At 46.0% G+C, this 15,608-nt stretch overlaps 1 protein-coding gene across 1 annotated transcript; it reads right to left on the bottom strand.

Moving 5' to 3' along the window:
• Window positions 1–13,452: 13,452 nt before the first annotated feature.
• On the bottom strand, window positions 13,453–15,245 carry LOC102060761 (inositol 1,4,5-trisphosphate receptor-interacting protein-like 1). Its single transcript, XM_026796311.2, has one exon. It carries the CDS (start codon window positions 15,243–15,245, stop codon window positions 13,815–13,817), a length of 1,431 nt encoding a protein of 476 aa, XP_026652112.1. The 3' UTR covers window positions 13,453–13,814.
• Between the last annotated feature and the right edge of the window lie 363 nt (window positions 15,246–15,608).

Below are 15,608 nucleotides of genomic sequence, written 5' to 3'. Positions count from 1 at the left end.
AGCTAGAAAAAGTTTGGTACTGCACAGAGACAGCACTTTCCAGACCTATGGCACTATTTCAGTGACAAAGAAGGGAGTGACATGAGCAGGCTGTAATTTCCCCACAGAACTTGTGTGGGAGTTCAGCTGCGTGCATGCGTCTGTGTGTGTGAGAAAGAGAAAGGGGCAGGCAGAGAGAGCAAGAAACTTGCTGCATTATGCATTAATTTGAACGTCTGTAGGCAGAGTACAAGCCAGAATTTTCTCTCTTGGGGGCTCTGAATTAGGTACTAATTTCATGTCAAGGTGCTTATGTAGCAATGGTTTAAATGAATTTCTAGTTTGCACAACTGCCCACTGCTTTAATTATGGTCATATTAAAACCACAGCATCCACTTGCATGGTTTAGTCCTCTTCTGGCTCTGAATGGCTTAGGATAGTAGAAGCTTGTATTTTAATCCTTCACCCCAAATTTGACCCAAGCCCTTTTTTCTGACTCCTTTTTTTCACAGATACCAGAAAACCTGCAGCCCAGACAAGCAAAACCCAAAAAAATCTTCCTCCCCTCAATAGATTAGAAGATATATTTGGTTTACCTTCTACCAGACAAGAAGAGGAATCTTAGAACGGCATGAACTCCCTTAACATGTCAAGCCTGGCTCTTTCCCCATGGGTGACAGGCAGGTTTAGACTCAGTCACCACCTTCTCTTGATAAATGAGCCTAGAAGTTCTGAGCACCATGCAGCAGTGTGCCAGAGAGGCAGCCTGCTGAGACCCCCTCTGCTCATCCCTCCTGGGTGTCAAAACCTGGGGCAGCAAAAGGAAACCCACAGAGGAATGAGACCCACTTTTGGCAGGTGGCAGTGGCTCCCATTGACTCCTGACAGGACTGTGCTCTGCACTCAGCCCCACTTTTGGCTCCTAAAATCCCAGCTGAAGGGGAGTTTGCAGAAGGGCTTTTCCATGCCTTAAGGAAGCTGGCAAGGTTTCCAGAGCTGCCTGCCTTTAGTGGGATCTGGCTCTGAAGGTGGGGCCTCAGATATGCTGTGAATTAGAAATATTCAATTAGAAAGCCCAGGTGTTGCTTCAGAGGCTCAGGCTGTGGCTGTGGCTGTGGCTCTGCTGCCTCTAGCCCAGCTCCCCTGCTCTGGGCAGCTCCAACTTGTGTCCCACAAAGAGCAGCTCCTGCTCCAACTCTTCCCTGCCTCTCCAACACATTGGGTGTTCCCAAACCCTCCTGCCAAGCCCCATTAAATTGTACAAGGGGCTTGACTTTTATGCAAATTGTCATAATTATATCCACAGCCTCTGAACTAAAAAAAAAAAACCAATCCCCATCCGAAGCTTTCAACCTGACAGCTTCTCTTGAAATGACAGATCCTCCATGTGCCATGCATGTAACACCCCAGCTGTATCTCTGTACAGCTCTGTCACCTCCTCTCAGGCTCACAAGACCCAGAGCCTGGTACTTTCACGGTTATCATTTTGCCAGCCCCCATCTCCAGTGATATCTCTACCACAGGGCCATGCTGATTATTTCTTTGATTCTCCTGCGTGCTCAAAACCGCTTGCTTTTTTCTCTCTTGCTCTTTCTGATCTGGCTGCACCAGCTCTGAGGAGTGCTTAGATGCACACTTAATATGTATTATCCTGAAAGAAGGTGATTTTCTGGGTCAAGGTCCTCTTTATCAAGACTATTCCTAAATAGTCCAGTGTTTTTGAAGGAATTGGGCACTTAAATGTTCCACTTTCTGAATGATTCTCCAGGGAAAATTAAGACAGCTTTGTGTCTTGCACCTTGAAGATGACAACAGTCTGCTACAGTTTAGTAGCTCCACTCCTGATATTTTTGGAAAAGGAGAAACAAAATGGACTCAGGAAGGAGGAAGTTTCTTATTCTCCAGAAGAAAAACACTTGCTGTCATAGCCTGCATCATGTACATTAAGTAACCCTGGCCTATTCTGGTTCATCCACTTCTGAGCCACTCCAAAATACTGTGCGTACATACATCTGCACCTATTTGTATCATACACAGAGGAGATTTAAGCCCTGCAGCATCTCAATGCTAGTCTCCTTTACAGAGGAAAAAGTAGGGCAGAGTTATGTTGTTTGTCATGATCATGAAGGGAATCCACAGACCTGAGACTGAAGGATCATCTCCAACCTGCTCCTTCAGAGCTACCCCACTTGTCTGTTTCTAACAGCTTTTCCTAGGGATGCTGAGTGTTTCATGATACCAACAAACAAAAATCTTCCATGGCACATTTTCTGCCTTTATGGTGATTGTATGTTTACCACCTCTTGCCAGTATTCTCTTTTTTCCTATTTGCTTCATCAATATTACTTTTTAAAAGGTGCCAGATGTTTCTTCACCCTTACAAGTCACCTCAAATGCAATCAAGCCATAGCCCCAGATGACTTAAAATTCTCAATTATTTTCCTGAAATCCCCATAAAAGACAGTGCTGGGAGGAAAGATTGAGTACTTCAGCTTCTTCAAGAACGAGTGTCAAAACAATTCTATCAGCCCATGGCGCTAAATACATTAATTACTGTTTCTTAATTTCAAGAGACAAAACTTCAATTGTAATAACAGAAACATCCATCAGAAAAGGCATCATTGCCACATGATTAGCAGCTGTCCTGACACAACTCTGAGTTCAACATATTTGCAGGACTGTATTTTAAAAACATCATCAGAGGGAGATGAGTGAGGACAGTGAGAGGAATATTGAGTGCTTTTCCTATTGCTGCAGGGCTGGTATGGAAATTAGGGACTCTTCTTGGCATGATAGCCCATAGTGTTTATGGGATTAGAGCAATGAATGTCTGGATTAACCAGTATGATTCTTAGAATACTCTCAAAATTTCTGCCCCTATAGCAACCATTGCAGCCTCTTTAATTACAGAAGCAGGCTGTGCAGACACAGGTCAGCTATTCAACGATTGTCAGAGCTGAGTGTTAGAAGTGGTGATGCAAAAGCAGAGCAAATTTTGTACTAGAAGAGTTTCAAAGATCTGTACACATAGAAACAGACATTTTTATCACTAGCATAATAAGACTATTTTTATTTCCCCCTGGAGAAGCTCTGTGCACAGTCACATATCCCTCTGCTTCAAAATTAGCTCTGTGCAAAACTGTTCCAGGGGTTGAAGACAGATCCAGTCCCTACTACACTCTGATTTTTTTTTTCCCCATATGTGCAGATACTTTGGCAAAATTCAGGCCTAGTTACTCTAGGAGCCATTGGCCAAAATTTGGTTCAGCTCTTGGTAATTCTGCTTCCTGCTACAGGGGAAGCAGAATTACCAAGAATTATCTTGTAGCTGCACTTCTCCAGGCATTCACTGACCTAAAATATCCTAAGGCATCACTGTCAGAGAGGTCTAAGCACTTGCTAAGTGAGGCCCTGCAGGCATTTCAAGAGGGATCTTCTGAACCTCTGACACCTGACATGACTGACGACATTGCAAGTTTAGACCACTGTGATCCCCACACTTCTGCCCTGCCATAATGAACTGTGTCATATTTTTGAGGTCAAATGATTTCATTCGCAGCATGAACACTGTCACATTTGGAGGGGAGCATTCCCCTTAGCATCTCCATTGGAACATCATTTTTTAAACACATGTTCAGCAGGTGGTGAAAAGATGCCACCAATGTGTAACAGGGTGAGTAATCCAGAAATTAACACTGCAGTCCCTCAGCTCCATGACTGGAGTGAACTCTGTGCAGAAAGTACAGGGAAAACAGCAAACTGGATTCCTGGCCTGGGGCTGAAAATATCAGGATTCAGTTTTCTTCATTAAAATGAGGTTATTATACTGTTGTACCTCATTGACATTTATAGTAAACCCTGGTCATGGTTTGACATAGCTTGGTTTTTAGTTAGTGTTGGTGAAACATCCCTATACAACACTGAAGGGATGTCTCAGGTCACTATCAAAACTTTGAGAATTAATGTAATTAATTCCAGTGCAAGCCTGAGTGGGGAAATGAACGATTATTCAACCCTGTTGATAAATTTCCAAGTAAAAAAATTAGTAATCATCAGTTATGGGCACATATTTAATACCTAAGTGTTTCAAGTGTTGCAGGAATTTGTAGTTAATATGCCCAGGCTGATTAAATGTGGCAAAGGCAGCCCTGGCTGAACTCTCTGCAGCCAGGGAAGGATGTGAAGGATGGGAGTTTGTAATAATATGACCAAAATTCTAATCAAAGTCCTGTCTGAACAGAAACCTTTAATAATTTTCACAGTGCTCTAGCACTAAACTGTTTAACACTGGAGAAGATTTCTGGGCCTGTATTGCAAACCATTTTAGCAGTGTAGCTAAATCTGAGAGATTTCAAAAGATCTGAGATGGTCAAAAAGATCTGAGATGGTCAAAAGGGCTTTTACCTACTCTTGGCTGTCATCTCCCTTTGGCCTGTGGGCCCTGTTTCACTCACACAACCTGTGCAAGTAGTTTTGGACCTCATAACTGAGCAATAATTAGTTGTTATTAAAGCAAAGCTTTAACAGTCATAGGATATTGTATTTGTGAGTTGCCCCATAGGAGTAAGGAATGATGAATCCGACTCCACGTTCTTAGAAGGCAAATTTATTATTTTATGATACCATATTATATTAAAGGATACTATACAAAACAATACTAAAGAACATAGAAAGGATACTTACAGAAGGCTAAAAAGATAATGAAAAGTCATGACTCCTTCCAGAGCCTTGACACAGCTTGACCCTAATTCGTCAATAAGTCAAAACAAGTCACATGAAACCAATGAAACATGCACCTGTTGGTAAACAATGTCCAAATACATTTGAAAGCAGCAAAACACAGGAGAAGCAAAGCAGATAATTATTGTTTTCCTTTTTCTCTGAGACTTCTCATCTTCCCAGGAGAAGAATCCTGGGCAAAGGGATTTTTCCAGAAGATATGACTGTGACAATAGGATCATGGGGGAACAGGGCAGCAAGTCACCCTCGAGACACATTTGCTGTGTGAGACAGGGGATGGGATGTGGCTCCTGGAAAGGAGCCAGTTTAAAGGCTCTGAGCCATGAGATCCATCCCTTTCTCCTCAGCAAGAATTGCCTTCCCCTGCAGGGGAGTGCAGCTCCCCAGTGCTGTGGCTTGAGATCCACAGAGGTGCAGCCCTGGTAAGACCTCACCTGATGCTGGGGAGGGTGAGGCACCAATGCTGTATCACACAGCACCATCCTCAGCTCTCCTGAATCCCACAGCTCAGACCTGGATGGATGGAATCAATGAGCTACCTTCAGCCTGTGCCAGTGCTAGAGACCAAGCACAGCTCTACATTCCAATCATTTCAGGAAAGATCAGAAATATAAGCCATGGATATCACCAAACATCCTTGCTGAAGAGGTCTGGGGCAGCTCCTTTTCTCTCTGTCACGTGGAAAGTTAGGATGATTAGGAAGATCACTTCAACCATTAAAAATCTGCAAAGCTCCAGCATCCCAGGCACACACCTGAACCGCAGGACCTCACTTTCTCTCAGTAACTGACAGAGATAAGTGTGTGTTAATCATCTGAGCCTCTAAAAATCCTTTCTTTGCTGAAAGCCAGAAGCCTTCCCTCTCTCACTGTTTCATTAAATTTTAGAAATCAAACAACCAGCTTTGAACTGTCTGCTGGGACGCACAGATTTGTGAGCTTCCCAGAAATAGGGGGATGCCCCCTTTGCATCTCTGTTGCATGAGAATTAAATGTGTCTGTTTTTAAGAGTGACAAGATTTTCAGTCTCTGCAGGCTGTGGTTTTGTAAGGGTCCTCACACCAGCATTGCCTCTCCTGTCACACTGACAGACCGGGATCAGCTTCCCAGGAGAACAGTGGGTGATGGCCTTGAAAGATCCTGGCCTTGGGAATGTTATCAAAGAGCTGGAAAAGTGAAACAAATGGAAAAGACTCCTAGCAGAGCACAAGCTTCACTGCTCCAGGCTCAGTCTCCCAACTGATGAAGTACATGGCAGCTCCTGACTGAATCCAGAGGGAAGAGTTGTTTTTCCCCAGTATCTGCAATGATCAATGAGGAACTGGAGCAGAGTGCCTGCAGCTCCTGCTGAAGAAAGCAGACCAGGCACCACTGAACTCGACTACCAAGAACTGTTGGCTTTTATGTGGGCTCAGCAAGGTTGTTCATCACCACAGCAGATGCCAACTGCTTTCAGCAGCACGGAAAAGAAATTAAAAGTAGGTGACAAAGACCTTCTTGTTCAGCTGGAGGATAAGCAATAGCTCAAAATGTTTAAAATATTAACATATCACTACAGCTCAGACACACAGGTGGGTTCCTGCAGCTTAACACATGGCAGAGTTGTCACCTGAGCTGTGGTGACTGTGTTGGTGGATGGGTGCCAAGAGAAAAGTGTGGTCTCAGAATGAATTATTGTGAGTGATCTCTGGTAGCTTTCTGCCACTGCCCCAGTGTCAAGCTTTTGTCCAAGCTCTGGAGCTGGCTGAGGAGAGGAGCTATCCTGAGAGGTGGAGCTGCTTTCCTTTCCAAGACAGTCTTCTAGTGGATTTGAGGGGGTTTTAAGCTCACTAGAGTAAATATTGCCTTGGAGAGGTGGAGCTGCTTTCCAGGACAGTGAATTTTAGGAGGTTTTAAGCTCACTACAATAAATATTGCCATTCTAGAATATTAAAATTTTTTTTCAGTGTTGAGGTTATGAAGTTATATGTTGAGGATGCTTACATATTGGATAAAGCCACAACATTCTCACTGCTGCACAGGAAAAGGAGGGAGTAAGAAGCAATCCCTGCTGCCTACTATGACCAGTTTCTACCATCAGAATGCTGCTTAGCTTATTCCACTCAAAAGGAAATAAAGCATTACATCAGGTCAACAACTGCAGAGATTAAGGTGAGTTCAGAGCAACCAAAGGAGACAAACCAATGACTATGTGTCTTCTCCAGCCAAGGTGCAGCTGCACACTCAGCAGCAAGTCCCTGGTGTCATGCAGGGCATTGTCAAGGCTGTTTGGAAAAGGAACATTGCCCATGCCACAATTCCAGTGAGACAGACTCCTGCTGGTCTTGCTCTGAGCTTCCCCAACTCCTCTCACAAGGAGTGAGCAAAAGAGCCAGTTTCTCTTTCACATTTGTGTGCTGGTTTCTCAGATTTTATATTAAAGGTATTAAAAGATGATCAGATTCATGCAGCTGGCTGGAGCCAATGGAAAAGGAAATGTTATCTGGACAGCTGCTTCTCTGTGGGCTGGTCTGTGCCCACATGGCATCCTCTGATGGGCACCAAAGGGAGGCCATCACAGTAGCTATTTTCCACACTGGAACAGGGATGCAAATAATAATGTCCTTGTTCGCATGTAACTCTTCTGTAACTGATCCCAAGGCTTCCATTTAAAAGTCATTTAGCCAAAAGATTTGCTATCAAAATTGTTACCAGTGTTTCCTCATCTGGCAAATCATCTCTCTGTGCATTTTTTTTCTCTGTTTGTGGATATGGACATAAAAAACCCCTCAAGACAGCAGATAACCAGGATTTCCAAGTATGCGTCCAGCCTGTAAATCTGTTTATTGCAGAGCAAGAAAAGGAGGGGATCTCCAACTCCTCATGACACACCTGAGCTAAGTCCTAATCCTCTGCTGCAACCAGCACAGCTGAATATGGCCTCAGGACTGATTTATTTCCCTACCTTTGTGGGCAGCTGGTCACTATGCTCTCTTCTGCATGGACCCACTGCCAGCTGGGTTTGGGTGTGTACTCACCTGAGCTGGGCTTGTCCATGTTCACCTGAACTGCAGTCACAGCAGGAACCACCTTGCAGAACCTCTCTTTCCTTAGCTGACTACCAGCCTGCTAAATTCACCAAAATAAATAGTATTTGTACAGAGAATGCACATCTATGCATAAAACAGGCTGTCTGGGGAATGCAAGCTTTGAAGTTTATTGGTGAGTTGAGCTGTGACTCAGGGAGCATGTACAGACCTTGCAAAATTATGTATCCTGTAAGTGCATCAAAGTGGCCAGAAAAGGGAAAAACAGCTGTGCATGTTTTTCTCTCTCCTCCCCTCACTTTGGGACTAAGCCTATAAAATAATAATATGCCTTTCCAGTATTATCATTTGTCTTGATTTTCCGTAGAGAATTGCATAACAGCAATAGCCCTATTAGCATTCAGCCCTCAGTTCTTCGCTTTGTGCTTTCTCCCTTATTCCTTTTGCTTAATAAAATAATAAATTTTGCATTTGATTGATGCCTGATGGCTCAGGGGACTGGGCTGTCCTCTGTTTAGCCATTGAATAGGAAAACTTGGACCTCTCCTGCATGACAGTCCCTTTGCAATGTGCCAGCTCTGTCCACACATTAGGGAGAATTCAGCTAAATTCAGATCACACTAAGGCAGTGATGCTGATGAGAACCTAATAGAGCAAGAGGGACTGAAAGCTATCACTGCCAGGGGCAATTTGTGACCAGATAGTTCCATTTGCAGTTCCTAGGATGTGAATAGGTTGAAGAGTGCTGTGTGCAAGGGCTGCATGTGCAGGCTCAGAGCACTGTGTAAGGGAATTATACCTGGAGCTGTAACATATCTCTTCTATTAAAGAAAACAATAGTTCCTCACCTGGATTTCTCATAATCTCCCTTTTCTTCCCTGCAGGGGAAAACCCTCAGGGGTCTGGAAGGTACCTGTCCATAAGGAAAACATGGGGCCCCCTCCCTAGAGAAGGGAAGCAGGAGCTGCTGTGATGCCTCACTGTGCTCTGGAGCCATCAGCTAAAACAGTAAAACTGTGGAGTGGGAACCACAGGAGCAAAACACACCTCAGTCCTTGATACTCCTCTGTAGCCAGGATATTTTCTGAAAAATCTTTTCCTTAATATTTTTTTCTCCTGAGAAGCTGAGAGGCCTCAGGAACAAAATGTAAACAATGGTTATCTGCTGCTGTGGAATGCAACAGGTGCATCTGTGATTGGCCCGTGTTGGTTGTTTCTAATTAATGGCCAGCACAGTCCAGCTGTCCAGACTGTCTCGGTTAGTCACAAGCCTTTGTTATTCCTTCTTTTTCTATTCTTAGCTAACCTTCTGATAAAATCCTTTCTTCTATTCTTTTAGTATAGTTTTAATATAACATATATCATAAAGTAATAAATCAAGCCTTCTGAAACATGGAGTCAGATCCTCGTCTCTTCCCTTATCCTTGGACCCCTGTGAACACTGTCACACCCCTCCCTGTCCCTAACTCACTGTGGTGAGGTGCAGCTCCAGGCTCCAGTGGCCTGGCTGTACTCAGGCTACAGCAGGGTGCAGGGGATGATCACCAGCAGCTGCAATCCTTGGGCACAGCAGGCTCTGAGGAGCCCAGGCCAGCAGGGCTGTCACACACAGCGATGGTGCTTGCAACGCACAGCTGTGCTCAGGGCCAAACTCTGCCTTGGTCAGAACAGAAGGAGGCAACATTTCCCCTGCCGTGAATCAGCAGGGGATTTGGGTCCCAGGGATGTAGGTCTGTCTGTCCAGAGCAGCAGTTGCAGCAGAAACCAGCAAAAGCTTCATTTAATCAGGTTACACTGCTGTAAAGGTCACAGACGGGTCAGAAATGCTGCTCCAAGAGCGTGAAAACTGGTGAGGATTTTTGCCTCTCCCTCCCTCTTCACGTAATCTTATGGCATAAAATATTTTTATTTGTAGAGTGGAGAGAGGGGAAAGGCAAACTGACATTCAAGGGAATGGTGGTGTTTATTGAACTTTCTGGCTCAGCCACTAGATGCCCCTGTTTTCTGATGACTGCTCCAGAGCGGGGCATCTGCCACGATGCAGCAGCCAGGACCAGAATTGCGGGCTCACCCCATAGAGAAATCCTGACTGCTTCAGCCTCCTCTTCCCTAATGACCTTACAGTGAGCCGAGTCTCTTGTTCTAGGTGTGGAATTTGGGAGAGACAGTGCTGGTCACTAACAGGGGTGGTGTCATCCATCTGCCTGTTCTTGCTCCTGTTTGGTGGTGGCTCTGGAGGAGGTGACACAAAGCTCAGCCACCAGTGCCTGCAGGCCCTGTTCCTGTGACTATCCACCTCACTGCAGTGCCCAAGCCCTGGAGCAGCCCTCTTGGACCCTACTGCCTCTTGGGGGTGAATTAATCCAAAGCAGAAGAGTCAGTCTTCTGGCAAAGCCATTAACCCAAGCTAAAACATGTCCCAAATGAACCCTAAAGTGTTTCCTTGTGTACAGGTCCAGCAAGGACACTGGACACTAATTCAAATGGGAATTTGGCACTTGGTCAGGACCAGGGAACTTTTGTTGCTGCTGAAATAGCTCTGCATCCAGAAGATTAATGCTTGTACCATGTCATTCAAGCCCCACAGGCACCCATGGTCAGCATAGAAAATAACATTTTCTCCATCTGTAGTGATCTCTCCCCCAAAATGAACTTGGCTTAAACAAGGATTTACTTGAGAGTCTCTTAAGTTCAGAGAAACAGATGTTCCTGCTTCAGTTATTCCTTGACCAGGCTTTCTGGGGCCTGCACAGTCCACTTACCAATGTCCATACTAGGCCCTAAGGTAACAATGTGTGATACATATTGCAGTCAGACACCCAACTCAGAATTCCTGTGGAACACAGCAGTGATTTATGGATTTGGAGTAAAAAGTCCTTGTTTGTGTCTGGACATTCAGTCTCAGGAACACAGGAAATGTTAAGACATCTTGCTTGAGCTTTTTCCTTAACAAGGTGAGCAAAGTGATGGGAAACCTTCAAAAAAGAAAAGAGAGTGGGCTCTCAGGATGAGAACACTTACAAAGGGCTTCTGCTGCCTAATTCTTCCTGTTTCCAGGAGCAAGGGGCCTAATTAGCACTCCCGAGTGTGATGTGGGCTCAGAGCTCTGAGTCATCTGGGAAGAAGTCCATTTTCAGTTATCACTGCTGGAGAAGCTAAAGAGCTCCAAGGAAGAAGCACTAGAAATTCCTAGTGACCTAGTACCACAAAAATTACTGGTGTCTAAAACACCTTTGCAGACACTCAGAAACTAGTATTTACTCCATCCATCACCCACTGAAATGAAAAGATTCCTCCTGCTTCCCTTCAGGAGCTCTGGATGAGAATGTAAAATTCATCCTGCTGCCAGTACCTATCTAGTGAGGTTTGATCCACTAGGTTTTGGTTATGGTAACCAGCCTTAGGATCAGGAAGGTTTACAGAGACGTAGCACAGGCAGCCCTGGGACTGGTCTTCCCAAGACTGACACTGTACAGGCCAAGCCACTTCTCTGGGAGCCACACATCATCTGCCATTTTTTCATAAATTTCCAAAAAAAAGAGGTCTCAAACATACAATAGCAAATGAAGCCTGGATTAACTGATATCTCTCTTCTCTCAGTGATTTCCTTGTGTTTTTCCCTTGGGCCTGTGCTGCTTTGTAGGATTATGGCATTCCAGAGTCATTGGCATAATGATAACATGACTAAGAAATATGGAGACTCCCCTCTCCACATTAATCCATGCCAAGAGAATACTGAAGGAAGTAGATAAAGGAGTCACTAACACTGAGTTACATTTTGCTTCTAAGAATTGCCTTCCAGAGGCTGTAGCCATTTTGCAACCTCTTTAATTTTCAGAGAAAACGCCTCCTGTGCCATAATTAAGAGTTTAATATGCCACAGGGTCCTGTTTATCATGATAACGTATTTTGCTAGAGAACAGACAGACTTTTTGCTGGTCTTTGAATATCTTTCAGCCAGTCCATTAGATGGGGCTGTGATACTGGGGATTTTAATCACAGATATTCATTATTCAGTTATTATCCATTCATTTTAATAAGAAAGCTGCATATTTCCTTTGTTTCACAGGCAGCAAGATATGGTGAGGGATTTCAAAGTGTGGAATAGTTTGGTTATCTTCAATGTTGGCTAGCTACACCCACAAATTTGCAGGGAGAACATCAGGCCCACCTTTCTCTTCTCCTCTTACAGAAGGCATGGGCATCCAAAGCGAAGACACCTGTAAATGAGGCAAGCATCAGAAGACATATGGAAAGCAGTATTTTATCTCTTGTGATGACTAATAGCATGTTTCCAGCTGGAACATTGTTTGAGAGCTCTATGCAGCTCTTCAGTAGGAAAAAAAATCTGTGTAATTGTTTTAACAATGGTGTGCAGAGGGCCCTGGAAGTGGAAGATAGCATCAGCATACCATCCCATAAAGAGAGGACATCAGATGTTATGGCAAAAAGTCAGAATGCTCTAGTGACTACCTGATGCAGGAAGATGCAAAGGGCACAAATAACTTCCCTGCAAACTGTTTTGCCTCAAGCAAGAGGAAATGCTGTATGTGGAGCAGAGATTATCACATACAGTATGTATGTGTGAACGTACTTTCATATATAGTGACGGTCCCTTGGACAAAAACAGTACCAAATCATGGAGTTGTTAAGGTTGGAAATGACCTTTAATATCACTAAATCCAGCCACCAGCCCAGTGCCATCACCTTGGTCACTACTAACCAATGTCCTCAAGTGCTACATCCAGGCACTTGAAACACCCCTTAATCATTTCCAGGGATGGTGACTCCACCACATCCCTGGGATACCTGTTCCTACGCTGGACAACCCCTTCGAGGAAGAAACCTTTCCCAAATAACTCATTTAAACCACCCCCATACAGCTTGAGGCCATTTCTTCTTGTCCTGTAACATGTTACTGCGAGAAAGGGCCAACCCTTACTTTGCTACCACCTTTCAGGGAGTTGTTGAGAGCAATGGGATTCCCCTAGACCCTCCTTTTCTCCAGGCTGCACACCCCCAGCTCCCTCAGATTTCTGTTTCAGAGCCTTCCCCAGCTCCTATGTGCATGGATGTGCACAGGCAGCCTTTGCCACCCCTGTGCCAGCTGCCCCAGGATGCTGAACCCCACAGCAACAGGCTCCCCTCCTGCTCCTGCTTCAGGCCCATGTCCAAAGAAACCATCCAAGATCACAGAATCCTGGAGTGGTTGGGGAGGGAGAGACCTTAAAGTTCATGGGCAGGGACACCTTCCACCAGACCAGCTTGCTCAGATCCCAATCCAGTCTGGCCTTGAACACTTCCAGGGATGGGGCAGCCATAGCTGCTCTGGGCAAACCTGTGCCAGAGCCTCAGCAGCATCCCAATGAAAAGCTTCTTTCTAACATGCAATCTAAATGTCCTCTTTTAGTACAAAACTATTCTGCCTTGTCCTATGCTATTCTGACCGTATAAAAAGTCACTCTCTTTTGTTTTTTTATAAGATCCCTTCCAAGTACTGGAAGGCTTCAATGAGTTTTCCCTGGAGCTTTCTCTTCTCCAGGATGAACAGGGAGACTCACAGATGAAGTGTTTTCTCAAATATATTATTTATTGCCATCTTTGTACCCAGTAACGCTCACAGGAGGAATGGACTCTCTCAAAAAGGCTCGGAGCTGCTGGAGGGCAGCAACATTAAATGCCACTTAGCAGTGAGCACAGCTGTGGAGAGTGACCAGCTATTCCTATTTCTCCAGTGCAGGAGCATGGACAGTGGGGGAGTGGTAGCCAGGGAATCAGAGAAACCAGAGTCCACCACCTCAGATCTTATACCAAATAATTTCCAACTCTGTGGTAGCTGAGCAGCCACATTCCATGCCAACGTGATGCATAGACGCTCAGAGATACAGTGTTCATTCAAACACACCATTTGTTGTAAACTTTACATCAACTAAAGCTCCCAGAAAGTCAAAGTATGGTTAGAATGGTATTGGAAGTATTTTCCTATGAACCTAATGATTCTACTCTTCTACAGTACTACAATTCTATGATTCTGTGATTTCACAATTCTGTGATTCTACAGCTGTCTCATTCAGAACCCAAAGTAGAAGTTATATTGCAGGTCATCAAACTTCTTCAATGCCTCAGTCTGAGCGGCTGGATCCCGTGCCAGGTGCTGGAAGAGGTTCAGGGGCTGTGCCCCTTGGAAGGCTGGGGGCAAGGAGATCTCCTGGGGCATGTCCTCGTTATCAAAGAAGAAGTGCTTGAGGCGTTTCTCCTCGAGGCAACAGCGCAGGTAGCGCATGGTGTCATCCACCCGCAACAGGAGATACTTGTGCTGCCATTCCGACAGGGGGATCAAGGTCAGGAGGTGCATGACCGTGGTCTTCAAGGCATAGATAGAAAGGCCTGAGCCCTCCAGAATGCGAGCACAGAGCCGCAGGCATTTGAGGTGGCAGCTGTGGGGTGGGGCCTGCATGGCCACATGCCTGAAGAACTTTGCCTCTGCCACAGCGTAGCTCTCCAGCCACGTTGTGCTTGGGGGGAGGTGGGCCTCTGGAGGCTGGCTGCTCAGGAAGATGTCCGAGTCACCTTGCTGCACACTAAATACTGTCTCCACAAAGAGGCTTCTCCCAGAGGCTTTCATCAGCTTCATCTTGCAGGAGCGACAGGAGGGAAGGACCTTCATGCTGTAGCGATGGGACTGAGGCAGCATCGACCAGGCTGAGATCACAAATGTCTGGAACCAGAGGGCAATTTTCTCCCCATCGAGGTAAGGGCCAGTGCAGAGGGTGTGTAGAAGGCTAGCCACCTGATTTCTCTTCAGCTCCTGCTCAGAGTGGTGGAGGAAGCACAGCATGTTCTGGTCAGGCTGTTCCCCGGTGCAGGTGCACACCAGCTCCACGCGGACACGCATGCTCGTCTGTGGCATCTCCCCCGTGCAATCTGGCTCCAGGTGGAAGGCATGCCCACGGGGCGGCTTCAGGGGCACAAACATGCAGTAGACAATGTCCTCCTCCTTATGGGGACTCCATCCTTCACAGGCACTGCCCACCCCAATGACTGGTTCCAGCACTGGGAAGAAGGTGTCTGAAAAGAGGCTGTGGGAGACTTGGAGAAGGTCACTCAGCAGCTCCTGCACCACCCGTCTCCTAGCAGCCAGCTTCGGCACTGACAGCTGGAAGCGTCTTGAAAAGACCCAGGTCATATTCCTATCAGCAGGATTTTCATCCTCACTTTCTTCGCTCTCTGAGTCCCTTCTGTTGTCCACCTCATGGACCCTTTTCCTGAGCCACCAGTAGAGTGCCAAGAGCACAATCAGGGATCCAGCAAGGGCCCAGAACAGGCATTGCTGCACTGCAGTCCAGAGCAGAACTCCCCAGGACCCAAAACTCTGCTCCTCAGTCATGTGGGCCAACTCCTGCATCACCTGAGTCCTCTGCTGGTTGAGGTCCTCATCCAGGTACACAGTGATGAAATGGCGGAGGCATTGCACAAGCCAGAGCAGGAATAGTATGAGCATTATGACCTGCAAGAGAAAGGAGAGGAGTGCAGCAGTGCTGAGAGGGGAGGGAAGGAAGAAAAGAGAAATGAAGGGAGCCGGTAGGGAGGGAAGAAGGGATGGGAGACAGCAGGCAGGAAGAAGAGGGGGCTAGGGAGCTGGCAGACAGCAAAGCCTGTGCCCAGTCCCAGTGGTGGCACTGTGCCCTTTGCAAGGTGCGCCTGGAAGGGGCTGGGCCCTGGATGCAGGGCTGGAAGCACTCTCTTGGGTGTTTGTGGTCCTGCCCTCATCCAGAACAGCATCTGCTGTTTGTGCACACTTGGTGTCATCCATGCTGCCCTGGGGCAATGATGCTTCCTGCTGCCATTTATACCTGCTCCTCAT

The sequence above is a fragment of the Zonotrichia albicollis genome, chromosome 6, assembly GCF_047830755.1.
Source record: "Zonotrichia albicollis isolate bZonAlb1 chromosome 6, bZonAlb1.hap1, whole genome shotgun sequence".
NCBI classification, from domain to species: Eukaryota; Metazoa; Chordata; class Aves; order Passeriformes; family Passerellidae; genus Zonotrichia; species Zonotrichia albicollis.
This window is presented reverse-complemented; position numbering and strand designations above follow the sequence as displayed.